Raw genomic sequence first — 26,120 nt, 5'->3', positions numbered from 1 at the left:
AGCAAGAATATTTATTTGTTCAATGATAAAGATCATCTAAACTATTTGAAAATGAAGTTTTCTTCTCTTATTTGATACAAATTGGGCTTTACCATAATTACACTAAATTAAAAAAAAACAACTGAACTCTTCCTAACTATCTGGGATGAAAATCCCTCCTACTCCCCTCTTATTTTTCCTTTGAGCCATGTTTATAATTTGAAGCCCAAACTGTGGCTAAAAAATTGATACAAACCACTCTCTGGAACCTGATTACCTAAGGCAACTTAAGTTTTCTATTTATTTCATTAGTTAGTTTAATAACAAGTTTGCTGAATTGTGGTTTGTGTCTTGTGTATTTCATTAAAAGAAAAGAAAAGAAAAACCCTAACTAGAACTTAAACTGAGTCTGTAAGAAAAAAGCCGGATCTTACAGGCAATTTTGTAATTGTCTCTGGCTCAAGGTGGCTGCAAAATGCTTACAACACACGTGCACATGCTTACCCATGTAAAACAAAACCCCTTTGTTCCCCAAGTTCTTTAAAGTATGTTGTTCATTCCCTGCGCGTCCCCCCAACCCTTTTAACTTGGCACGGCTGCTAACTGGCAGAGTTTGTGAAAGGAAGAAACCTAGCAACCTCCTCAGCAAAGTTTAGAAAAGCTTCAGTAAAAAGTAAGCTAAAAATAAAAACAAAACCTCCTTTTCTCTTCTAAGAGCAAAATTTAAATACTTGATGTGTCCTTTATCTTACTATGCCTCCATGATGTTTTTCTGCTTATAAAGTACTCTAGTAAATGTCTTGAACATATTTTTAAAAATTTAAAATAAAGGGGCTGGCTCCGTGGCCGAGTGGTTAAGTTCACATGCTCCACTTCGGAGGCCCAGGGTTTCGCGAGTTCCAATCCTGGGAGCAGACATGGCACCGCTCATTAAGCCACGCTGAGGCGGTGTCCCACATGCCACAACTAGAAGGACCCACAACTAAAAATACACAACTATGTACCAGGGGGCTTTGGGGAGAAAAAGGAAACATAAAATCTTAAAAAAAAAATTTAAGATCTAGTCCTTTAAGAATTAAGAAATAATTCCCAGCATGAGAATTAGGTTATTTTAGGTAAATGATTTATATTAGCATCAATGGGAATTAAGTAAAGGGAGTCCATGGGTCAGAAATCTGACAGTAAAAAGGCAATTACAGAATTTTATACAGATTTAGGTTACTTACAAAGTGATTGACCTGGGAGCATGTACAGAGAGTGGTAAGCTGTCTTTTACGGATTGAAGCCATGTTGTGCGGAGCAAAAAGCTGCCTGATGATGAAAGTAGTTTACCTCTGAGCAAAAATAAACCAAAATCAAGTTAAACAAAACTAGCATAAAAGCGGGAAAAAATCCAACCAAAAAAGCAAAATGTGAAGAGAAATTTAAGAGTTCAGCTGGGAACTTAACTTTGTTGGTAATTCTGTTGGATGGATGACTAGTGAATGGTTGAATAAGATAATATGTAATCTTAGGCCACTAAACTTCTAAAATTAGAAGGCTGCAAATGGCAAGGCAAAAGAAAGTTCTGTACATGCTGGCTGTCTCATATTTCAAGGTGGCATCTCAAGTTCTGTGAATAGATTGAAGTTTTCTTCTTACCCAAGACAGTGCTGTCCATAGAACTTTTTTTTTTTTTTTTTTTTGGTGAGGAAGATTGGCCCTGAGCTAACATCTGTTGCCAATCTTCCCCTTTTTTCTTGAGGACAATTGTTGCTGACCTAATGTCTGTGCCAATCTTCCTCTATTTTGTATGTGGGATGCCACCACTGCATAGCTTGATGAGAAGTATGTAAATCCATGCCTGGGATTTGAACCCGCAAACCCCAGGCCACCAAAGCAGAGGGTGCCCACTTAACCACTATTCCACTGGGCTGGTCCTTGTCCATAGAACTTTTTGTGATGACAGAAATGTTTGATATTTGCACTGTCCAATAGTCACATATGGTTAATGGAAACTTGAAATGTGACTAGTGGAACTGATGAACTGAATTTTACTTATACTTAATTTTATTAATTTAAATATGTTTAGCCACACATGGTTAGTGGCTACCATATTGGACAGCACAGCTCTGAATGATGAAAAACAGGATAATTACCTAACTATATGCACATATTTATATTTCTTTAAATCTTGGTCTAAATAGTATATATTGCAGTTTTACATAACATTATAAAATATCATTGAATGGATCACATACTAATCTTGGTTGTCTAAACCTTTGTCTTTCTAGTCAAAACCGTTAAGTTCTTTTTACTTGGAGAAGCTATCAAAGTGTAAGAATACTGAGGAAAAGGGGGCTGGCCCTGTGGCCGAGCAGTTAAGTTTGCACGCTCTGCTTCGGCAGCCCAGAGTTTCGCCAGTTCAGATCCTGGGTGTGGACATGGCACTGCTCATCAAGCCATGCGGAGGCGGTGTCCCACATGCCACAACAAGAAGGACCCACAACTAAAATATACAACTATGTACCAGGGGGCTTTGGGGAGAAAAAGGAAACATAAAATCTTAAAAAAAAAAATGGTTAACATGGTAAATTAAAAAAAAAAAAGAATACTGAGGAAAAGAAAACTGTCTTTTATGGGATAAAAGTTTCACAAAACTGGGGGGCTGGCCTGGTGGTGTAGTTGTTAAGTTAAGTGCACTCTTCTTTGGCAGCCTGGGTTTGCAGGTTTGGATTCTGGGCACAGACTTACACCATTCATCAAGCCGTGCTGTGGCAGTGACCTGCATACAAAATAGAGGAAGATTGGCACAGATATTAGCTCGGGGCCAATCTTCCTCACCAAAAAAAAAAAAAAAAAAAAAAATCCACAAAACTGAGCTTACACAGTAAGAACCAATGGTCCATCTCTTAAAATAAATTATGCTCAGAATCCCTCTGAGGGTATTGTAACTTGCCTTTTCCATAGTCCAGTTTTTGACCTTGATTGGTCTTTTTGTACCTTTTGCCTTCTATAATTCCTAAAACTTGGACAACTTCTCTCTTATTTGCTTCAGGGTGAATATGTCTTCTCCTTTCCCGACAACAGCTCTCTAAGATCTGAGCACCAAAGACAGAGTGGGCTGACCCCTCCTTGTAGCCCCTGATGGTGATCAGAATTGACATTGACAGGCGCCTCTTTTGCTTCAGTGCACTTCTGTGCTTCTGACTTGTTTCTTTGACTCCATTTTCCCCAATTCCACTCCCTCCTCTCTCTGTTTTACCTTCTGGTGGGATTTCTCCAAGTCTGCTGATACTGGATTATATACACAAACATAATTACATGGAATTGTAGCCAAGAAGCAGACTCCTTTGGTGCTAGTTCCATGGAGACACGCAAGCTGATGAGCCTCCTTTCCATTTTTCTTCCAGACTAAGCCTCTGTTCAAGATACCCTTGCTCAGTACTGCAAGCACTTCATTTATGTTTCAATTGTTGCTATTATTGCTTCTAGAATAAACAAAAATTATACCAATTTCTCTAAAGATTCCATCCATTTCCAGGCAAAGGAAGTGTACTTCCTTAGACCTTTTCAAGTGTCACCTTTTTTCTTTTTTTGCTGAGGAAGATTCACCCTGAGCTAACATGTGTTGCCAATCTTCCTCTTTTTGCTTGAGGAAGATTCACCCCGAGCTAACATCTGTGCCAGTCTTCCTCTATTTTGTACGTGGGTTGCTGTCACAACATGGCCCCCGACGAGTGGTGTAGGTCTGTGCCCAGGAACCAAACCCAGGCTGCTAAAGAGGAATGTGCCAAACTTAACAATGGGGCTGGCCCCCACAAGTGTCATCTTTCTTAAAGGCCACGGGGATGCAGCTTTTTAGACATTGAGGAGAAGGGAAGAAGAGAAATTGTTCAGGCAAGCAAGAGAGGAAAGCTAGAAAAAGGCTGTATCTTGGGTAGAGCTGACAAGCTTATGGACAAAGTAGTCCATTAGAAGGTAAGTTACTTGAATGCAGGGATTATAGTCATACCCTTAGCTTGTAGCACATTACCCAGCACACAGTAGGTTTTCTGCAAATGTTTGTTAAATGAGATGCAAGAAAAAGTCTGAAGTCTGGAACCAGGTAATGAAGGCACATTCAGGTCATGGGGCAGAATCAGACACTTAGTAAGCAAGATTTGAAGTATCTGGAAAATAACAATTAGAGCAGGCAACACATCTAGAATCTAAAATGAGGATTGGGGCAGGAGAGGAAAGCCAAGGCAAGGGCCAAGGGTAGAGATAAATGGGAGTGAATAGATGCAAAGAGATTGCTGATAGACACATCCTAAGCTGCTGCATGAAACAAGTTTCCCCATATGCATCACATTTCCCCTTAAAGGCATGCTGTCAAGGCCACCATGTGCCAGTAAGCACTTAAATGCTGCACAATTCTTATAGAGACCACATTGGGGAGTGTATTAGCTGCCCAACCATGTATTGTGGGCCTCTCTCTATATATGGTCAATGAATTTTTTTCAGTCTCTCCTGTCTTTCACTTAGAAACTATCCATTACGTAGATCATTTTTTTGTTAGCCTTCTTTGCATCTATTTGAACTCATGAAGTGGAGAAATAAGAACTACGTAGGAACAGTGTATTTGTTAATAACTACAGTGAGTGGTTTTTAAGATTTTAAGTTTTAAATGTCTTCTAAACAACACAAAAATGACTACCAGACATAGAATTGTTAGTCTAATTCAGTACTTTAACCACTCCTGTTTCTAGAGCATGTTAAAGTCGTAGCAAGAATGAACTCTAGAAGATGTGAGAACCCATCTGGCCAATTCTGCCCAAACTCTTGGAGCAGGTAGCTCCATTTCATGGTAGCAAATGAGATCCACACACTACGATGTTCTATTTTTTAAAAATGTAACTTCTGTACATTTTTTTTCTCTGCTTCCATTTAATTGACTATCAGGGATCCAGAGAAAAAGTGGTGAGAAGTCAATGGATTGTTTACTCTGTAATGGTGAGAACCGAAACCAGCATTGTTGTCCCTCTGTTAAGTAATACTGTGAACAAACATACTCCCCAGGTTTGCTTTTCTGGGAAGCAGACCATGAAATGGAAATCAGTGTGCAGGAGGTTTATTAGGGAGTGCTCTCGGGATCAACATCTGTGGTATGCAAAGGAAGGAAGTAAAACTGGGCAAAGGGAGAACTTGAACTGTGATGATGGTTCCAGTGGAAGTCTAAGCTGACCTATAGGGAGTTCTGAAGCTGGGATGACCCTTCAGAATTGTCCTGAGTTGGGGTATAGGGGTTCCAACCTTGGGGACCTTTATATATCACATTAGTCAGTGGATGTGGGCTGCCCTGGGAATGGGGCATGGTACAGTTATCCACTGCTGCATAACTGACAACCCCAAACTTAGCAGCATAAATAACAACCATCATTTATTACAATTATCCCTTTAGTTTTGGGTGCTGACTGGGCTCAGCTAGGTGGTTCTTAGTTGGGGGCTCTCCTGTACTTGAGGTCACATGGTGGCTGGGGCTGGAGACATCTCGAATGCTTCCTTACTCACATGTCTGGTGGCTAATGATGGCTGTGACTCAACCTCAGCTGTGGCTGATAGCTGGAGCATGGCCTTGCCATGGTGATCTGAACCTCCTCCTGACATAGAAGATGTTTCTAAGGGCATTCCAAGAGCAAAAGCAGAAGTGATAGAGCCTTTTGTGACCTAGCCTTGGAGGTCCCATTCTATCGGTTGAGGAAGATACAAATATCTGCCCAAATTCAAGAGGAGTGGACACAGGGGCTCCCTCTTGATAGGAGATGTCCCATCGTAACAAGAGTGTGCAGGAAGGATGATATTGCTGTGACCACTTTTGAAAAATATAATCTGCCATAGGGCATGACCTTGAATGAGGCCATTATCATTAGCTGAGGCAACCCCTGTAAGGCATTAGCACCTGAGGTTTTTTTGCCATCAAGATTCCCCCAGCAGCTGAAAAATAAGTCCTGTATTCTGGAAGCAAGTCTAGGCATTCAGAGTATCCATCATATATATCTTCCTGTCCCTGTGTTTATTTTTTTGCTCTTTCTTTTCCAGCTTTATTAAGATATAATTGACATATAACACTGTGTAAGTTTAAGGTGTACAATATATTGATTTGATACATGTATACATTGCAAAATGATTACCATAGAAGCATTAGTTATCACCTCCTTCATCTCCCATAATTACCATTTCGTTTTTATGGTAAGAACACTTAAGATCTACTCTCTTAGCAACTTTCAAGTATATAATGCAGTACGTTAACTATAATCACCATGCTGTACATTAGATTCCCCAGAACTTACTCATCTTATAACTGGAAGTTTGTCCCCTTTGACCAATATCTTCCCATTTCCCTGGAAACCTCCATTCTACTCTCTTTTTCTATGAGTTTGGATTTTTTAGATTCCACATATAAGTGAGATCATACAGTATTTGTCTTTCTCTGTCTGACTTATTTCACTTTGCATAATGCTCTCAAGATCCATCCATGTTGTCACAAATGGCAAAGTTTCCTTCTTTCTTGTGGCTGAATAATATTGCATTGCCTATATATACCCATTTTCTTTATCCGTTCATCCATTGATAAACATTTAGGTTGTTTATCTTGGCTATTGTGAATAAGGCTGAAGGAACACGGGGGTGCAGATATCTCTTGGAGATCCTCTTTTCATTTCTTTAGGCTATATACCCAAAAGTGGGATTGCTAGGTCATATGGGAGCTCTATTTTTAATTTTTTGAGGAACTTCCATTCTGTTTCCCATAGCAGCTGTACCAATTTACACTCCCACCAACAGGGTACAAGGTTTCTTCTCTTCACATCCTTGCCAATATTTGTTATTTCTTGTCATTTTGATGATAGCCATTCTGACAGGTGTGATGTGATATCTCACTGTGGTTTTGATTTGCATTTCCCTGATGATTATTGATGTTGACCACCTTTACATGTACCTGTTGGCCTTTTGTATGTCCTCTTTGGAAAACTGTCATTCAGTTCCTCTGTCCATTCTTTAATCAGATTTTTTTTTTTTTGCTATTGAGTTGTATGCATTTCTTTTATATTTTTCATATTAACCCCTTATTAGATATATGATTTGCAAATATTTTCTACCATTCCGTAGGTTGCCTTTTCATTCTGTTGATGATTTTCTTTGCTGTGCAGAAGCTATTTAGTTTAATGTAGTCTCACTTAATTTTTGCTTTTCTTGCTTGTGCTTTTGGTGTCATATCCAAAAAATTGTTACCAAGACCAACAACAAGGAGCTTTTCTGCTATGTTTTCTTTCAGGAGTTTTATAGTTTCAGTATGACGCTTAAGTCTCTAATCCCTTTTGAGTTAATTTTTGTGAGTGGTGTAAGATAGGAGTCCAATTTTATTCTTCTGCATGTGATTTTCTACTTTTCCCAACATCACTTATTGAAGAGCTATCCTGTCCCCATTGAGTATTCTTGGATCCCTTGTCAAATATTAATTGAATATATATGTGAGGGTTTATTTCTGGGCTCTCAATTCTGTTCCATTGGTCTATGTGTCTATTTAATGTCAGTAAAATACAGTATACAACACAATATCCAACCAGTATGTTGTATATTTTCATGTTACTAATTAGCGGTCTTTCATTTCAGCTTGAGGAACTCCTTTCAGCATTTCTTGTTAGGCAGGACTAGTGGTGATGAACTCCCTCAGCTTTGTTTGTCTGACAAAGTCTTTCTCTCTCCTTCATTTCTGAAGAATATCTTTGCTGGATAGAGTTTTCTTGGCTGGCATTTTCTTTCAGCATTTTGAATATATCATCCCAATCTCTCCTGGCCTGTAAGGTTTCTGCTGAGAAATCTGTTTATACCGTTATGGAGGTTCCTTTGTAAGTTATAAGTTCCTTTTCTCTTGCTGCTTTTAAGATTCTCTCTTTATTTTGATTTTTGACAGTTTTATTATGATGTGTCTTGGAGAAGATCTCTTTAAATCGAGCTTGTTTGGTAACCTATAAGTTTCATGAACTTGGATATCCTAATATTTCCCCAGATTTGGGAAGTTCTCAGCCACTGTTTCTTTAATTAAGCTCTCTGCTTTCCTCTTCTTCTCCTGGAACTTTGATAATTTGCAGATTATTTCTTTTGATGGTATCCCACGAATCAAGTAGCCTTTTCACTCTTTTTCATTCTTTTTTCTTTTTCTCCTCTGATTAGATAATTTTAAAACTTCCTACCTTCTAACTTACAGATTCTTTCTTTGCTTGATCCATTCTGCTGTTGATGCTCTCCATTGCATTTTTCATTTTATTCATTGTATTCTTCAGTTCCAGAATTTGTTTGGTTCCTTTTTATGATTTGTATCTTCTTGTTAAACTTCTCATTTTGTTCATGTATTGTTTTCCTGATTTCACTGAATTGTCTGTGTTTTCTTGTAGCTCACTGAGTTTCCTTAAAACAGCTATTTTGAATTCTTTATCAGGTAAATTGAAATCTCCATGTCTTTGGGATCAGTTATTGGAAGATTACTGTGATCTAGTAACGGTGTCATGTTCCCTTGATTTTCATGTTCCTTTAAATTTTGTGTTGCTGTCTTTGTATTGAGGTAACAGTTACCTCATTTAGCCTTTGCTGACTTCCTTTGGGAGAGAAATGCCTTCCATCAGCCCTGCTAGGGATTCTGAGGCTTTCTCGGACCTTCTACGGATACACCTGCTCCACACTTCTTGCTCTCTCTTGTGGCAGAATTCTTAAGCTTATATCCTCCTCTCAATCCTGCAAGATACCAGGCCGAATGCTGACAGCCTCGCTTTTGTTTTCCCAAAGGTGGCACAAAAGCTCAAGTTTGTGGTCTTTCCCTGCACCACATATTTGGGCTGGCACAGGCTTTCTCTGTGTGCTCACTAGCCATCTGTCAAAGCTTGCTCTTGCCATTGCCATGGGGAGTGTGCACAAGGAGCTGGCCACAGGGTGGGAGTTTGTGTGTGTGTGTACATGGAGCACTGAGGGTGCCCACAGGCCAGTTGGGGTAATCTATGGATGAGGTGTCCCCAGGGGCTCATGGTCAGTTTTCTTGATGGAGTCTATAACATGGTTAGTAGAATCTGCATCCCTTTAATGCCCTCTGAGAGTCCTGTCTGCCACTCTCTCAGCCTCTTCCCACTCCCAAAGTCATGCAGCTCACAATTCAGTACTCTAGATGAGGCAAGAAAGAAATGAGCCTCTTAGAAAGCAACCACACAGTGAGGGAAACCAGATACTCACTTACGTGCTCTCACTTTCCCTCAAGCAAGAAATCACAGGCCAAGAAGATCTCTCTTGGCCCTAAGTTGTGCCATGTTGGGGAGGGATGATGTTAAACTGTTCCTCTTACTCTCTCCAAGGCATCCACTCATATATTTTTGCTCCAGTGGTGTGCTGAAACTTCTCCACTGGAAACCTGGACTTCACAAAGCCTCTCTCACCTGTAGGTGATTCTTCGTGCCAGGGTCTTCCAAGGGTTCCTGGACTGTGGCAAAGAGAGGCTAGAGCTGGTTCACAGGCCACTACAGGGTTCATAGCTGGGACTGAAGTCTGCATGCCTGTTACCTGACACATGGGTGAGTGAGACTCCTCTTGGGTCCCTTGGTGAATGGTGCTGGCTCCCATAGCTCCCACAGAGGCACTTTTGTCCATGGATGGATGTCAAATTGCTGTTGTTGAGGTAGGGGACATGAAAGAGGGATGTCTTATTTAGCTATGATGCTGAGGTCACTCTTGTCCCTGTGTTAAAAAATTTGGAGACCATGCATACTTTTTTCATCCCTATGTTTAACAATGCTGAGAATAAGCAAAAATAACTTAGATACTTGTTCCAGGAAATGCTTTCTCCTAAAAGATAAGACTTTGAACCAGCGAAAATAGCTTGCTCATCAAAGCTCACTTCAAGACTTCTCTTTCACTGAGCCCACCAATCCAAAATCGTAGTATCATTAAATTCTGCCCAATCCCAAGTAAGTTCTTTGCCTCAAAATCATACAACTCAGGCCCTAAAGCCCTAAAATATCATCCCTGAATTTATCCATTTGAGACACCACCAAAGCTCTGTTAAATTGGTGTTCTCTTTTACTATAATAAGTCTATTAAACTTAGCTTTACTTGGTTAATATGTTATTCTGGGGGTCTTTTAGGGGAGCTGAGAACTGAGAATGGGAAAAAAAGTGTCTAAGCATTTTTTCCTTAGTGTAGCCTCAGAAGAACCTGGTTCTACAGTGAGTTGCCAAAATGAGAATGTTGTCATTTCTGGGAAAAAATGAGCTATTTACCAATTCAGCCATTGATGGTGTGAAAAGTCAAATTCCTCCAACAGAAACATAAATCTCAGGATTCAAAGGGACTTGAAATTTATCTAGTCCAATCCATCTACTTGATACAGATGGGGAAGAGGCTCAAATTAGAGCAAATTTTTCTCCTATACTGCTGAAGGGGCCCCTTCACAGCAGCTGAGGGTTTTAGGTTTCCTCTGCTTCCTTATCTCCCCTCTTCATTCTCTTCCTTTCCCCAGGCCCTGTTTTCCCTCTTTGCAGACTAGAGGAAATCTCAGTCCCCCATCGGGTTTTGGTGGAGGGAGTCTGTGTTGCCACAGGGTTTTTAGGGCTGGGCGTTTTCAACAAAAGTATTTTTAAAATACCTCCCATGCCAGGAAGCTGACATCTGCTTTCTATTATCTGAAAGGTCTCATTAACAGATAATATTGTGTTGTCCACACCCCATTTTTGTAGTTGAAAGAAAGTCAGGGTTAAATTTTTTTGGTACAATCTCATAAATAATGGAACAAACTTCCTAGGAGTGTAGGCTTTCCTATTCACTTCACCCTGAAAATTTTGGAAGAATTGAGGGAAAAAAGTATTTTATCTTGTCTTTATGGGAAAAATAACTAGATGGTAGGGTTCTGGATTAGAAGTTTTTTCAGATGTTTGCCTTTTAGCTAATTTATCCTTTTAAAAATGTGATTACCAGGTCCTTGGTATATGTTAATTAACTTGAAATGTCACTAGCTTAAAATGAAAAATACAATTGATAGTGACTTTAGTAACAACTCACAATTTGCTATTCATATATTGGTCAGTGAGAAAAAAAATCTATGCATGCACATGTGACAAAGATTATTGGAAATCTTTTTATAAATAAAAGTGAAAAGAAGTTACACAGGGCTCTAAAGAGTGTCCCGCTGGACTCTTACTGTGTGAAGATGGAGTGTTATGCAGAGGTGACCTTTCCTGAGTCTCAGGGTTTCTTCCTTTTCTTTTACACTGTTGACTACTTGCTTCTCCCGCATCACAGATAATTCACAACAGATGATTTCTTTGTATAGCTTTTATTTTTACGCTGGGACAAATGTTGATATATCCGACATTATTTTCAATTATAGAGTTTAATAATCCACTCTACAGTTTTTACACATTAAAAAATCTGAGTGTGATGCATGTGTGATGGTGGGAGCACATATTTATAGTAACACAGTGCACTCATTATGGCACTGCATTGAGTTCAGAGTTTTTTCTAAGCTGCAACAAAATGTGCACATTCTAAACTCAAGTTAGAAATAGAGATACAGCCTATAAACTTCTCTTTTTGACAAGACCCATACAAACTACACCAACATTTTGTTCCCAAGGTTTTTTTTTCTCTAAATAGTAGTGTTTCACATGAAAAAAATTATTAGACTTTTGAGTATTTCTTTGTTAGTTTACTCTCAACACATAAAGGACTTGAGGAGGATTACAAAAATATAGATTATGTAATAAGGGAAAATTAAGAGCTTCAAATTTTGTAGAAGATTCTGCACAGTTTAAAGATACACTACACCTTCATCTCTGAGTCCTAGACGTCAAAGCTTTTTCTTGTTTTACTCATGACTCTAAATGATCAAGTTTTTAAAAAAGAAATTAAAAGATCACTCACAAAAATATTTTGTGAATATTTTCTACTAATTATGATTTAATATACATTAACTAATAAAGAAGTTTATTATTTTCCTTACAAATGTACATTAAAAATCCTGTCAGAATTATGATCACCCCTATGAGGTACAATTACATTTACTCCCTGTCTCTCTACATGCATCTCCGGTCTTCTCAGTGTTTACACGTGAATCCTAAAACATTGACAATAGAGCAATCCTCCCTCTAGTGACTTTGGCCAATCACTCTGAATCAAAAGAAATATTACCTATAATGTTAAATTTATTTTTAAATGTATCTGTTCCACAAGACTCTTATTTAAAAATGACGTAGTGATCAAATATGATATTGTTCTGTATTTAAGCTTGTTTAAGAAAGTGTGTATAAGAATGTCTTATTAAATAAGTAAAAGGATTTTGAAATAGAATGTGTATGGTCATGAAACCCTAAATGTCTGAAGGAAAAACTACTAAAGTGATTTAATGCAGGACCAATTGTAGAAATTTCAATTAACTATTTATCTTCAAATTTGAGAGACATTATATGCCATCCCTTCTTGTCCTCTGTTGACTTCTCTGCCTCTTACCACCTTTCCCCTAAACCATATTGTGATTATCCATAAAAGCCTAGAATATGCTTTTGTCTTCTTCTGGAGCTACATATTCCCTAAGTAAACAATTAAGTACCAAAGTGTTCCAGGGCATTGACTCCGAAACCAGACTGCCAAGGATGGACTCCAGGTGCTATCACTTATTCTAGTGCTCTCAGGCAAGTTACCTAACTTTCCTGTGCCTCAGTTTCCTTATCTGTAAAACAGAGACAATAGTAGTATCTGTCTCAGAAGTTGACATGAGAATTAAATGAGCTAATAAAGGTAAAGTACTTAAAAACAGTGCTTGGCATACAGTAACTGTTCAATAAATTTTTTAAAACATCATTCTGATAATGATGACTTCAAAGACTAACTTTATACCAATGACACCCAAATTTCTATCTCTGTCTCCAGCCTCTAGTTTTCTTAATTTTGTTGAAAAATAAAATGAAATTTGGTCTTATCTTTATATAAAACCATGCTATACCCACCTATAAGGCATTTATTTAACACCTATTGTATGCTAGATACTTTTTTTCCCAGTGCCAGAAATACAGAGGCAAATAATTCTTTGTTCTCTTTTTGGTGAGAAAAACAAGTAAACAAATGGTTACAGTACAAAGTGATAAATATTTGGGTTGAGATATGTATGGGCTATAAAAGTATTGAAGAGATTCATCTCAATCAGATTTTGCTCAAACATTGTGATTTATCTATGGATGTATCTCAAATTACCCCAAAACTTGGCCGCTTAAAACAACAAACATTTATCATCGTGTCTTCCTGTGTTCAGGAATCTGGGCGCAGCTCAGCTGGACACTGTTGGCTCAAGGTGCCTCACAGGCTGCAATCAAGGTGTGGGCAGGGGCTGCAGTGATCTCAAGGCTGAAGTGAAGGAGGATCTGCCTCCAGGCTCACTCACGTGTTTGTTGGCAAGATTCATTTCCTCACGGGTTGTTGGACTAAGGGTCTCAGTTTCTTACTGGCTGTCAGCTGGAGCCCTTCCTTCTTTGCTGCCATGTGGGCTTCTCCACAGGGCAGCTGACAACATGGTAGCTGGCTTCCCCAAGGGGCATCTGAGAGAACAAGCAAGAAAGGTCCAGCAGGACTGATGTCAGTCTTTTTGCAACTGAATCTCAGAAGTGACATTCCATTGTTTGCCATATCCTATTTGTTAGAAGCAAGTCAAAGGTTCACCTCACAGTCAGTTGGAGGAAATTACACAAGGGCTTGAATACCAGAAGGTGGGGATCATTAGGGACCATCTTAAAGTCTGCCTACCTCAAATAAGATGAATTATATTTGTCTTTTTTGTTACCACTTATCTCCTTCTCTGCCTTCTCTACTTTCTCCACTCCCTCCCTCTCTGTAGATGCACTCACTGCAAGGTGTTCTCTCCACTTCAGGAAAGTCACAGGACTCCAATAAGTCCAGAGAAAAGTGATAAAAATATTCTATATTCTGAATAGCTTCAAGGTATAATTTGAGTGAGATAGAGATAAATTCAATGATCACAAAGTCATCACAGATAATTATGGGAAATCTGGACACAAATTTCATTAGCAGCTATCAATATCTTGGGAAAACATTACTGGGTTCTGCCACCAATCACTTGTGCCATGCTCAGAGAAAATTCTAGCCTGAACCTCTATGTCAGGAAAGCAGGCACGGCTCAGGAAAGAGAAGACTCTGTTGCCAGCTGCATGAATCACCTGGGCAAGCCACTTACCCTTCTTGTGCTTTGGTTTCCTCCTCTGTAAAGTGGCTGTGATGGGTGCCTGCACTGTCCACTGTCACAGGACCCTTGACATGTCCCGTGACAATACATAGGGGGATTTAATACATGTTTTGAAAAATTGCCAAGTGCTGATGAAAGTGAGCCATCGTTATCATTTTCTTCATCATTAGGTCTAAGAACATTTTTTCTTATCAGTGGGAATTACATTTTACAAGCTAAGAAAGCGTCATGGAAAGTCCCATTAGTTTCCAAAGGGCGATTTCCCTCAAATTTTTACAGAATGAGATACTTTCCTAAAAGTTTCATGCTTTAGACCTCCATTTCCTCCTTTCCCCACCCCATGCACATACTTACACTCTCCTCACATTCTCAGTAAACTGGTGGTATGAATCTTTGCATTGCCGTTGGACAAATCTGTGCCCATCAGAAATTGTAAACACAATTAAAGACTGACATTTCTATAGTCGCAATAAAATTAGTTAAAAATAAAAGTAATCTACTATGAACATTTTTAGATACCTTTCAAATTTCACTTGTAAACATTTAAAAATTTTGTTTTGGACGTAATCCAAGGTTGATGAGAATCCTTGCATTATGACTTAAGTTACGAGTCTCAGAACAATTTAACCCTGTAGTTTGCCTTTCTCTTGAGTTCCACAGCCAGCCAAGTTTATTCCGTGTGCTTGTGGTCAGTGAGCCTCTGGAGGTGGTCTTGACTGAAATGTGGGAGAAGTAGTGTCCTGGGAAGAACCTTGAGAATCTGCTACAGTAGTGTTCTCTACACTTTACTGGCCGTGTATCCCATGAGTAAAAGCTATGTGAGCACACTCTCCTATAAGTATAATTTTAAATTTATAAATTATATACACATCAGTCTATATTAATATATTATGCATATTATAAAAGATAAGCAGTCTATAAATAGAAAAAGTGAGATAAAACACAATATTTTAAAAATAAAATTTAACATTACATTTATTAATGGTACACCAAAACTTTTAGCCTCAAATTGTAGAGATTTGTATTGATGTCTAGACAGTTGGTTTATAAATGCCTGGCAAATTAATCTGGCATTCTACTATCACTTGCTAACATTGAAAAGTATGAAAATACACTTAGGACTAGACTCATTGCTTATAACAATTATGTATATCTATATTTCAAACAGTCTTCTTGGAAATTTTTATTTTTATTTTTTTGGCCTACATCTTTGCAGAACTGATTGGGTCACCAAAATTTCATCTCTTAGTGTGGCTGAAAGGGAGCTCCTTCAAGGAGTGAGAGAAATAGCATTCTGTCATTTTCCTTCTTTTAAAAAATTTATTCTCACATTATAAATATTATCACCAATCCAAGGTTGTTTTCAGGAGCCTTTTAAAGCTAATGATCCACTAGTGAGTGTGAACTTAGTTAAACTAGATGGTATAATCCATAAATCTGTTTAACCAGCCAAAGAAAACAGCCATATGTTGTGATACTCAGAAAACAACACAAGAGCAAAGATGACATCATTATCCCTCAACATAGTAGAGTACAGACTGAAATATTAGCTGAGGGTACCTGTTTACTGCATATTAGTAAAGTGCAACTTCTTTTTTATTTTTAAAGATAGAAATAGATATAAATAAGAATCTTGATATATATTTTTTTCCACACAGAGGTGTGTACACTTGAGTTTGGAGACCACCATACCAAATCTCTTTGGGGTTCATCGGAGTCCCCAATGAAGCCTGGGCAGGGTGGGTTGTGCAGAGGGGTGCAGGAGAGCAAGCAGACAGAACTCTGGGCCCCCTACCCATGCTGTAACCAAGAGTGCTGATTTCATTTATATTATATTTTACACATTGAGCTTCCTGACATTTTTCATTGGGACAAAGGTTTACGCAGCTAAAACATGTTGAAACTTTCCTAGAAGCCCATGGACCACAGTTCGGACAAGCTTTTGAAACTGAACACTGAACAGTAAAGTTACCAAGATTGTCTTTCACTAAAGAGGTAAATATACCAGTTTTTAAAGTCCCCAAGTTTTATTTTTCTTACATGCAAAATCACAGCCTTAGCTCTAAAAGAGGAAATACTTCTTTATTTAGCCAAACATGCTACAGAAGTTTTGAATGTAATCAAACGCTAAATAAAAGCATTGGCTAAAAAATGCATTATTTATTTATTCTTAATTGAGACAGTTAGAAAAAGTTTTAAATATTTTAGAAACAAATCATATTAAAACGAAGCTTAAAAAAGGATATGGTTCTCGTAATATCTCAGTGAACTTAATCTTGGTTTGTCTAGGGATTTTGGAAATACCATTTAACTCATGCATCTTAAGATAATAGAGAATCAGAGGACTCTGACCTCCAAAATTGAAGAGCACACGGTTAAACTCTGGACCACTGCTACTATAATGGGACTGTAAGGAGAAGAAAAAAATCAAGTCAATTATTACTTTTGTGTATTTTTAAATAACTCTAAATAAAATATAACTGCATTTTAACTATAAACATAATTACTATCTGGAATATTAAAATAAATAAATGAAAATTCTGCCAAGCAACAAATTAAAGGACTTTATACTAAAGTATGAGTCTATGAGTAGGTGTAGTCATGCTCTTCTATCTTCTAGTCTTTTTATTAATCAGCAAACTTGCAGACAGGCCAATGGAGATTATTTTATCTGAAGAATAGAAAGAAAAAAGAATGAAGAAAATTAACAGATCCCCAGAAAAAATAGATGAAGAAATAATGACTGAAACTTCCAAATTTTACAAAAAACACATCCATGAAATTTAACTGCCAGTAGGTTAAATTCTCACCTGGACACATCATCGTCAAAGTGTTGAAAGACAAAGACAAAGAGAAAAATCTCAAAAGTACCATGAGAAAAACAACATATAAGAGAACTCCAATAAGATTAACAACCGACTTGTCATCGGAACAAAGGAGGCCAGAAGGTATTTGGATAACATAATCAAAGTGCTGATGGAAAAAGTTGTCGACCATGAATTCTACGTCACGGAAACAACAACCCTAAGTATAATTGCTCTAAGATTCTATTATTGACTCCTTGTGGGATAAAAGTCAATGTAGCAACTACTCATATGCTAAGTCTTTCCTCAATTTTTGTAATGCCTATATGGGAGATATATTATTGATTCCACTTCCTGTGGGGAAATAAGATTTTATTCTTACTTACTTTTATTGGTATTTAAAGTTCTCTTGTGTTTCTCTTGCTTATGGTCACTTTTTCATTGCAATCATTCATAGGTGCTCCAGAATTATTTCAAATAGTGTGTCTACCATAAACAAAAGCAATTCTTTGATGGTGAAAACTTAATGTTAATGTCAGATGTATTTTCTATGATGTAAATCATTTACTTCATCTTAATTTCCCATGACAATTTACATCAGGCTACCTCTAGCCTGATCTTTAAATTGCATGCAAAACCAGACCAAGCTCTGTCTAGATTAAAAGGAAATCTTGCCTGTCTGGAAAGATGTTTTATGATCCTTTTCCTGGCTTATGCCTTGGGTATTGTAACAGAAACTCTATCTCACTGAAATTCTAGAAATAGACATTTCTGTTATTTTTCTGCAGTTATCAGGGTTTTTTTGTGTGCGTATATGAGGAAGATTGGCCCTGAGCTAACATCTATTATCAATCATCCTCTTTTTTTTTTTTTTAAAGATTTTATTTTTTCCTTTTTCTCCCCAAAGCCCCCCGGTACATAGTTGTATATTCTTCGTTGTGGGTCCTTCTAGTTGTGGTATGTGGGACGCTGCCTCAGCGTGGTTTGATGAGCAGTGCCATGTCGGCGCCCAGGATTCGAACCAACAAAACACTGGGCCGCCTGCAGCCGAGTGCGCGAACTTAACCGCTCAGCCACGGGGCCAGCCCCTAATCATCCTCTTTTTGCTTGAGGAAGATTGCTGCTGAGCTAACATCTGTGGTGCCAATCTTCCTCTATTTTGTATGTGGGATGCTGCCACAGCATGGCTTGATGAGTGGTGTGTAGGTCCATGACCAGGATCCAAACCTGTGAACCCTGTGCTGCCGAAGTACAGCATGTGAATTTAACCACTATGCCACCAGGTTGGCCCTGATTACCAGTTTTTAAAATGGAAAAAATCACAGTTCACAGCTCCTTCTTCCTCTGTGAGGATCCCTGATTTTTTAAGGATAGTGCAACCAGGTATGAGCAGAACTAGGTATTAAATGCAAACCCACTGTTTTTCTTAGATACATTAAAGCAAAAGGTCTCAAGTTGCCCAAAGAACTCTTGCTAGAGACAGTCCAAATAGCCAAAACAATTAACAGCGGCTCCACTGCTTCCATTTACCCCTACAAAAGATAATGGCAGAAAACTGTCAGAGAATTTTAAGATTCCATAAAACAAGACGTTTATAGCCAAAAGTTGACTTACTTCTAAATTTGAAGAACCAAGCAATCCTATAAACTTTGGAAGAATCACAATGGATGAACTAAAAAGTCCAAGGGATGGTTTTGGTGTTCAATTTTTCTGTTAATTTATTAAAAGATAATTTCTGACAATGACTAGAAAGCTACACTTTGATTTTGGAGGTTTGAGTGTGTGTCCTGTCAGTAAGTGCTCATATGGGTATTGGGAACCCACAGGCACCATTCAGCATTTGGACAACCCTGGTGCTTAGAAAATTTTTCTTTATATTGAAGTGAAATCTGTCCCCTTTCAGTTTCACTTATTGGTAAAAGTAAAAACTTTTTGATTCGTACTGGTAAAAAACTTTTTTGAGCCACACAGAAAACGTCTAATCCTGTTTTCCTACAGTAGCTTTCTACATATTTGAAACCAGTTATTATGGCTTCCAGAGCTTTTCTTTTCTAGTGGAAATGCCTTTAAATATTTTGGCCATTGCTCAAACAATTTGGTTTCAGAGGCCTTTGTCATCCTGATTATTTTCTGCTCAGAACACTCAGGGCTCCAAAATGAACATAATACACCATTATTGTCCAACGAGCATAGAGTAGATCCCATTTGTCTATTTAAACAGCTCAAGAATATAGGAGATTTGGGGGTCAACAACATTCTACTGTTGACATATACAGAGCTTACTGCTAAAAACGATGCCTAAATCTTTTCAAACGCCTCTAAGCCAAGGCTTTATTATTCTATACTTATGGGACTGTAATTTCGGGCCTTCATACTTTTTCCACCATAAAAGTTTATCTTCTAGGATCAGGCCAATTACCCTAGCCTGTTGTGAACTTTGGTCATCCAGTGTATCCAGTGTATATCTAATAAAAATGGCAACCACATTTTTATCCAAGTTGTTGATAAACTAGTCTGCGTGGGACAGGGCCAATGATGCAGCAACAGAGTGTGCTACCAAAGACATATCTGCAATTTGCTTTCCATCTTTTAGCAGTCAGCTGAAAAAGGTGATTCAGTCAGTTACAAATCCATCTGTGCATATTTCTTCAGCTTGTAAACAAAGCATAAAAGACCATTTTTAGCGCTTGCTGAAGATGAGATATACAATTTGTATTATATTTCTCTGATTTTGAAATATAGCAATATCACCCTCTCCCACCCCAAATGGTTTGATATTGTGACTGATCCCAAATTGACTCCTAGAGATCACCAGTTTCTATCCTAAGTACTTACAAAACATCATTGGCAGCACTGTGGAGGTTGGAAGAGATTCTATATACCAGGATTATTAAAGATCAGGAAATATACGAAAACTGACTTTTGGAAAGTGGTTTTTATATAGGCATGATTTAAGATTTAAAATAATGGTCAGACTTGACTAGATAATTCAGATAAAATTCTAGCAAGAAAGACTGTGACAGATTTAAAACCTAATTGTCTAACAAGAGATTGAATTCAGAGTTTTAAGCCAATAACCTTATCAAATCTTGGCTAAAGCAAAACAAGGTCGCAAGTCCCTAGGATCTCTATTTGGGAGGCACCTTCAGGAACTATTAACTTCAGGAGAAACTAAACATTCAAGATTTAAGAGTAACAGTAGCTACTTGTGGTCAGTTATTCTAGAACCGTGGAATAACTGAGGAGGAGGACAAGTCAATCATTGCCGAAAACTCCTTTGAAGTTTTCCCTGCAACTTTGACTGATGCTTATTGAGATGAGAGCCATATTTGTATGTCAACCCAAGGAAAAGCCATGCCAGAAGTGTGAGGAAAAGATAAATGTTATTTTTTTTCTTTAGAGATGAGGATATTTTCATTAAAAAATAAGACTTTTTAATATTAAGATCAACCTCACCAATAAATCTCTTTTGATCATTAAACTTTTTCTAAAATATATATCAAGAATGTCATAACCAACATGACCTATGTGAAGCTGTTCAATGAGTTATATTGCAAACTAAAGAAGTAAGAATATTTTTTATGATTATTATACTTCAAACCTTGGTTGTTAGACTTGATAATCTTGGTACTTCCTTGGACGTGAGCAGTGTATATGCTCTTGGGTTCTTTAAAATTTCCGCCATATTGAAGTCTATAGCTAAAACAGAAAATAAAATAGTTTCTTAAATTCTGGGGTTTTTTCCTTCATAAAAAGCATGATACCCCTTCTTTCTCCCAGAAATGTACCCTAAACATGGAGAGCGGTAAACATGGTTGAAAGAAGTTTAGGATATTGTTATAGCTTGTCCCAGGCAGAGGAAACAAATATTTCATCTCATTTTTATTTAATAGGGGTTTAGAGTTTATAAAATTCATTCATTTGCATTATCTCATGTCATCCTCACAAACCATTCTGTGAGCTAAGTAATATTTTTCACAATTTACAGATGAGGAAACTAAAGTGCAGGAAACTCTATGACTTGCTCTAAGCTATCATTTATTAAGAGCAGAGGGAGACGACAAAAACCTAGGTCTTTTATTTATGAGTTCAGAGTTCTTTCCATGACTCTCTAGTTAAATGCAATAGGAGGCTTGGGCCTCTGCATGTTAGAGTCCACCTTTTCCATATACTGACAACAAACCCTGATAATGAAAGACTTGGTAATTTTTTCTTGCAACCAGCGTGAATATGCATGTGGGTACCCAGGAAATCTTGCCATGTCTTAAAAGAAAGGATAACCATATGATTCAATCAGCAATGTCAATCAGCCTAGAAACACAAGTTAGTTATTATGGATATCTTAACACAGATCAGAGAAAACAGGTGATCTCAGAGGTTTGTACTAGATTCTGGCACAATTATTATTACCAGTTACCAGGTAGAGGTTGCGATGTTGACAAACGTAGAAGAGTTGAGGAAAGTCACTTGGATTGACATTTGACATTAGACATTAAAAGATACTAGATATTAGCTTGAAATACTAGAGGCAAGTAGGCATGTATTTATTTAATCTGGCACAGATTAAAGAATTGGTTAGCAAGGAACTTGCATTTTAATTTTTGACTGGAATCAAGGTTAGCTGAAGTTAGAAGAAAGGTAATAAACCATACAATTTCTTTTCTTTAAAACTTTCTCAGAAGCATACAACCCCTTATGGAGGAGAATCTGGCAATATCTACCAAAAATACAGATATAGTTTCTTTTGACTCAGCAATCTCTCTTCTGAGAATACATCCTGCACAATCTCTTACAGTATGAAAGAACACATGTACGAGTTTATTGATTGTGGCATAATCTGTAGAATTTAGAGATTGTAAATAACCCATGTATTTAGCAGCCAAGTACTGGTTGAATAAATTAAGGCACCCCATTTGATGGAATAATATGCAGCTGTAAAAAGAAATGAGGAAGATCCCCATACTGACATGAAGATATCTATAGGTCATATCATCAAGTGATGAAAGCAAGGCACAGAACAGTGAATACAGTACATTATTTAATTGAACGTATACAGTATCTACCTTTAGCGTAAAAGGGAAAGAATAGGAATAGCTTATTTTAGCCTTCATTTGTATAAAGACAGACTGGAAAGATAAGAAACTAATAAAAATATTCTCTTTGGGAGGAATGATTAAAAAAAAATTTGCTCTACTTTGAATCATTCTTAAGTACATATTTAGGTGATATTACTTAATTTCTGGTCTGTATGAACAGATATTAATAATAAAAGGACCTTCTACTTCATGTCCACTGTATCCACAATAGAAGCCTTACTTTTCTGGTCACTTGACCTTGGTTGGAGAATTACTGCAAACAGGTCATATATATTAATATCAGGAAAAGATTCTAAGCTGAGAGCAACAGTAATAGACACAAAAAGAGATAAATGAGAAACACAAAGCAAAAAATTTTAGGAGTAAAAGAGTCAAAGAAAAAAACTGCAAAAAATCCTACAGGAAAGAAAACCCCCACCCAGATATGATAAGAGTAATAAGTAGCCTTAAAATCACTATATTTACTAGGGTTTTTTTCTCCTACATTCCTCTAATCCTCTCATTTATTTTAGGTAAAAATATTAATTTTCCCCCAGATAACAATTTTCATATTTCCTCTGTTCTCAGAATCTCTGAAAGCTTGGGAAAAATCATCCGGAACACCAAAAATAACTCTATTTGGAAAAAAACTGTAAGAAAGTATATCTTAACTGTTCTTACTGAGTCTTCAGAAATTCCACTAGTGATAAAATATCCCAGTCTTACTCTGCCCACATTAGGAAAATTTCATTTCCATAATTATCCTCTATTTATTTTAGGGATGTTATCTCCCTTAAAAGGGAGACACTTACGCAAGTAAGCATGGTTATCTCTAACCATTTCTGCAGTTTTTATTCTAATAGTCTTTCTGAGCTGCAAATAACTCACATATCTTGGCAAAATTAAAGTTCATGCAGGCCATATATATTAATAAAATTATTGAATAAGCTGTAGAAACAGAAAAAGCATTACTCAGAGATCTACTATAGTATATATCTAACTTAAATTAGAACTACTCTCAGAAAGAGACTTTTATCTAGTACTGAAATGTAAGGAGAAATAAAGGAAAGAGAAAATACAGGTAGTCATTATGCAAAATGTATGTGATCTGAACAAATAAGAAATAAATCATAAATGCAATTTTGTTTCAGTAATATAGAAAAATGATAAAATTATTTCAAAGTATTGCACACCCCTGAGAATTTTCTTACTGTCTTATTGTGTATATTTTCTTATCACGTTTCCCAGATTTTTTCAGATCCTTATACACATAACCTCCCCAAGTCCCTTCAGTCTTACCATCTGCAGGCCCAGTCATTGGTGTGTGTAAATATTAGACTTCAAACAAGTTACATCTGTCTATACCTATATACAGAACCATCCTCCCACATCTCTGTATGCAATTCGTGTTTTAAATTGAAGCATTAAAAACTTCCTCACAATGCTGTAAAGTAAAATTAAATTTCTTCTCCTAGTAATGTTAACATAATATATATAATTGGGAATAAGCTCACAGAGAGGTTATAGAGTTCAAGTGCTTATAAATGCACTTTGTTAACTATGAAGTGCTTTGTACATGTAAGGTGTCACTAGCATGCTTGGATTTTACCAACTTGGAACTAAATTCAGTATATCCAAGAACATGAAGAGTTTACATATAATAAAATAGTGATTCATATCACATTTGGTTCCCAAGGAAAATACCATATTATTACTTTATTTTAACATTTTTGGAAGGTTATTTCTTTCTCTTGCTTCTTAGTATGAATTATACCTGTATCATCAAGGACTAAATCATTGTTCATACAAGTTCTAGATGCAAGACACAGTGATTAGTTTTTAAAGTACTTCTACAGTTTTGTATAAAGAGCTAAGTGACAAGTACCTGAAATAAAGAACTCATGTGTTTATGAACTAAATTTCTGTGGAGCCAAACATTACAAATGTATTGTAAAATAGAATAGCTTTTAACCTTGATTTGATCAAAGCTGGTATTGAAGAAAACTGGACCCATTTTAAGTCTTTCCTGTATAATGGAAAATATTTAAAAAATCAAACATGCACAAAAACAATAAACAGGTTCTGAAGCAAAAATTGGAACATATTGTCTGGAAAATTATTTTTTTCCATCATATGTAAATTTATCTACATAAGAACTTATAAGAAGATATAAAGATTAAGACCAATTTCATTGCAAATGGTAGTATAAACTAAGCTTGTTGAAAATGATAAAATTAAAAGGAATTGAGACTATCTTTATTTTATAACCAAGCCTTGATAGTCTTTTCTGGTGTTATAAAAATTCTTTACATTCTTTGGATTAGTGATTGTATGAAGTTATTATCAATGGGTTGTATGTTGAAACCATGTTCCCACCATTCCATATCTAAAAATGTCCTATACAAAAGAAGGCCAGGGCACTGGTTTTTGTGGCTCCCACCCAGAGGACACATCCCTCGATAGCCTGGCTCTCGTGGCCAGTAGGGTTTGTGTTCATGGGTTCAATGGGAACAGTAGCAAACGAAGAAACAGTTCTTAACTGGCTATTACTCCATGGCTCAGCAGAGGGAACAGACAGAAATGCCCATCTCCCAATATTCCCCTGAGAGAGATATATTTGCATACTTTCAAGGTGCTGTCTGAGAGTCTGGCTTCCAAGCAGCTGGAATCTAGGGGCTGACTGTGATCCTTCCTTTTGGGACACTGACAGGTCTTGGCACACCCTCAACTACTGGGATCCACTAAGAAAAAAGTAGGCTACTTGGCCAGTCACAAAGGTTTGAAAGACAACCAACAGCTAGGGCAGGGTTGATCAATAAGGTTCATCTCCTACATGAGGCCTTTCCTTTAAGACTATGAGAGGTGGCTAATGCATAGAAACCAACACAGAGAGTCAAAGAAAATGAAGAAACAAAAGAATATGCCCCAAATGAAAGAACAAGATAAAGCCTCAGAAAAAGACCTTACTGAAATGGAGGTAAGTGATTTACTTGATAAAGAGTCCAAAACAGCAGTCATTAAGATGCAAATTGAAGTCAGGAGAAAAATGTGTGAACAAAGTGAGAATTTCAACAAATAGAAAATATAAAAAAGTACCAAATAAAAATCACATAGTTGAAGAATACGATAACTGAACTGAAAAATACGCTACAGGAGTTTCAATAGCAGACTAGATGAAGCAGGAGAAAGGATCAGCAAATGTGAAAACAAAGCAGTGGAACTCACCCAATCAGAGCAGCAAAAAGAAAAAAAATAAAAAAGAGTGAAGATAGCTTAAGGGATTTATGTGACAATGTCAAGCAGACCAAAATTCACATTATAGGGGTCCCAGAAGGAGAAGAGAGAGAGAAAGGAGCAGAAAATTTATTTGAAGAAATAATAGCTGAAAACCTCCCTAACCTCAGGAAGGAAACAGATATCCAGATCCAGGAAGCCCAGAGAGTTTCAAATAAGATGACCTCAAAGAGACCCACACCAAGACACATTATAATTAAGTTGTCAAAAAGTAAAGACAAGGGGAGAATCTTAAAAACAGCAAGAGAAAAACAACTTGGCATATACAAGGGGACCCCCATAAGACTCAGCAGTTTTTTCAGTAGAAACTTTGCAAGCTAGAAAGAAGTGATATGATGTATTCGAAGTGCTGAAAGAAAAAAACTGCCAACCAAGAATACTCTACCAGGCAAAGCTTTCCTTCAGAATTGAAGGAGAGAGAAAGAGTTTCCTAGACAAGCAACAGCTGAAGGAGTCCATCACCACTAGACCAGCCTTAGAATAAATGTAAAAGGAACTTCTTTAAGCTGAAATGAAAGGGCACTAATTAGTAACAGGAAAACACAAGAAAGTATAAATCTCACTGGTAAAGGTAAATATATACTAAAATTCAGAATAATCTAATGTTGTAAAGGTGATGAGTTAATCATTTATAAATCTAGTATGAAGATTAAAAGACAAAAGTGGTAAAAATATAACTAAAATAATTTGTTCATGGATACACAGATAAAAAGAAATTGT

At 37.1% G+C, this 26,120-nt stretch overlaps 1 protein-coding gene across 9 annotated transcripts in view; it reads right to left on the bottom strand.

Moving 5' to 3' along the window:
• Nucleotides 1–26,120, bottom strand: part of FAM227B (family with sequence similarity 227 member B) — a 199,777-nt gene that overhangs the window by 15,388 nt on the left and 158,269 nt on the right. For 4 of the 9 annotated variants that reach the window (XM_070501802.1, XM_014852727.3, XM_070501811.1 and 1 more), the window contains 2 exons: nucleotides 20,633–20,730; nucleotides 16,474–16,634 (listed from right to left, as the gene is read on the bottom strand). In XM_070501802.1, the coding sequence (XP_070357903.1) occupies nucleotides 16,474–16,634; nucleotides 20,633–20,730 (259 nt within the window). Of the gene's footprint in view, nucleotides 1–15,806; nucleotides 16,899–20,632; nucleotides 20,731–26,120 lie in introns of those variants that run through there. The other 5 variants (XM_070501821.1, XM_070501830.1, XR_011499565.1 and 2 more) reach the window with 4 other exon arrangements.

This window comes from Equus asinus, chromosome 2, assembly GCF_041296235.1.
Source record: "Equus asinus isolate D_3611 breed Donkey chromosome 2, EquAss-T2T_v2, whole genome shotgun sequence".
NCBI classification, from domain to species: Eukaryota; Metazoa; Chordata; class Mammalia; order Perissodactyla; family Equidae; genus Equus; species Equus asinus.
Note: the sequence above shows the minus strand (reverse complement) of the source record. Positions and strands in the feature narration are given on the sequence as shown.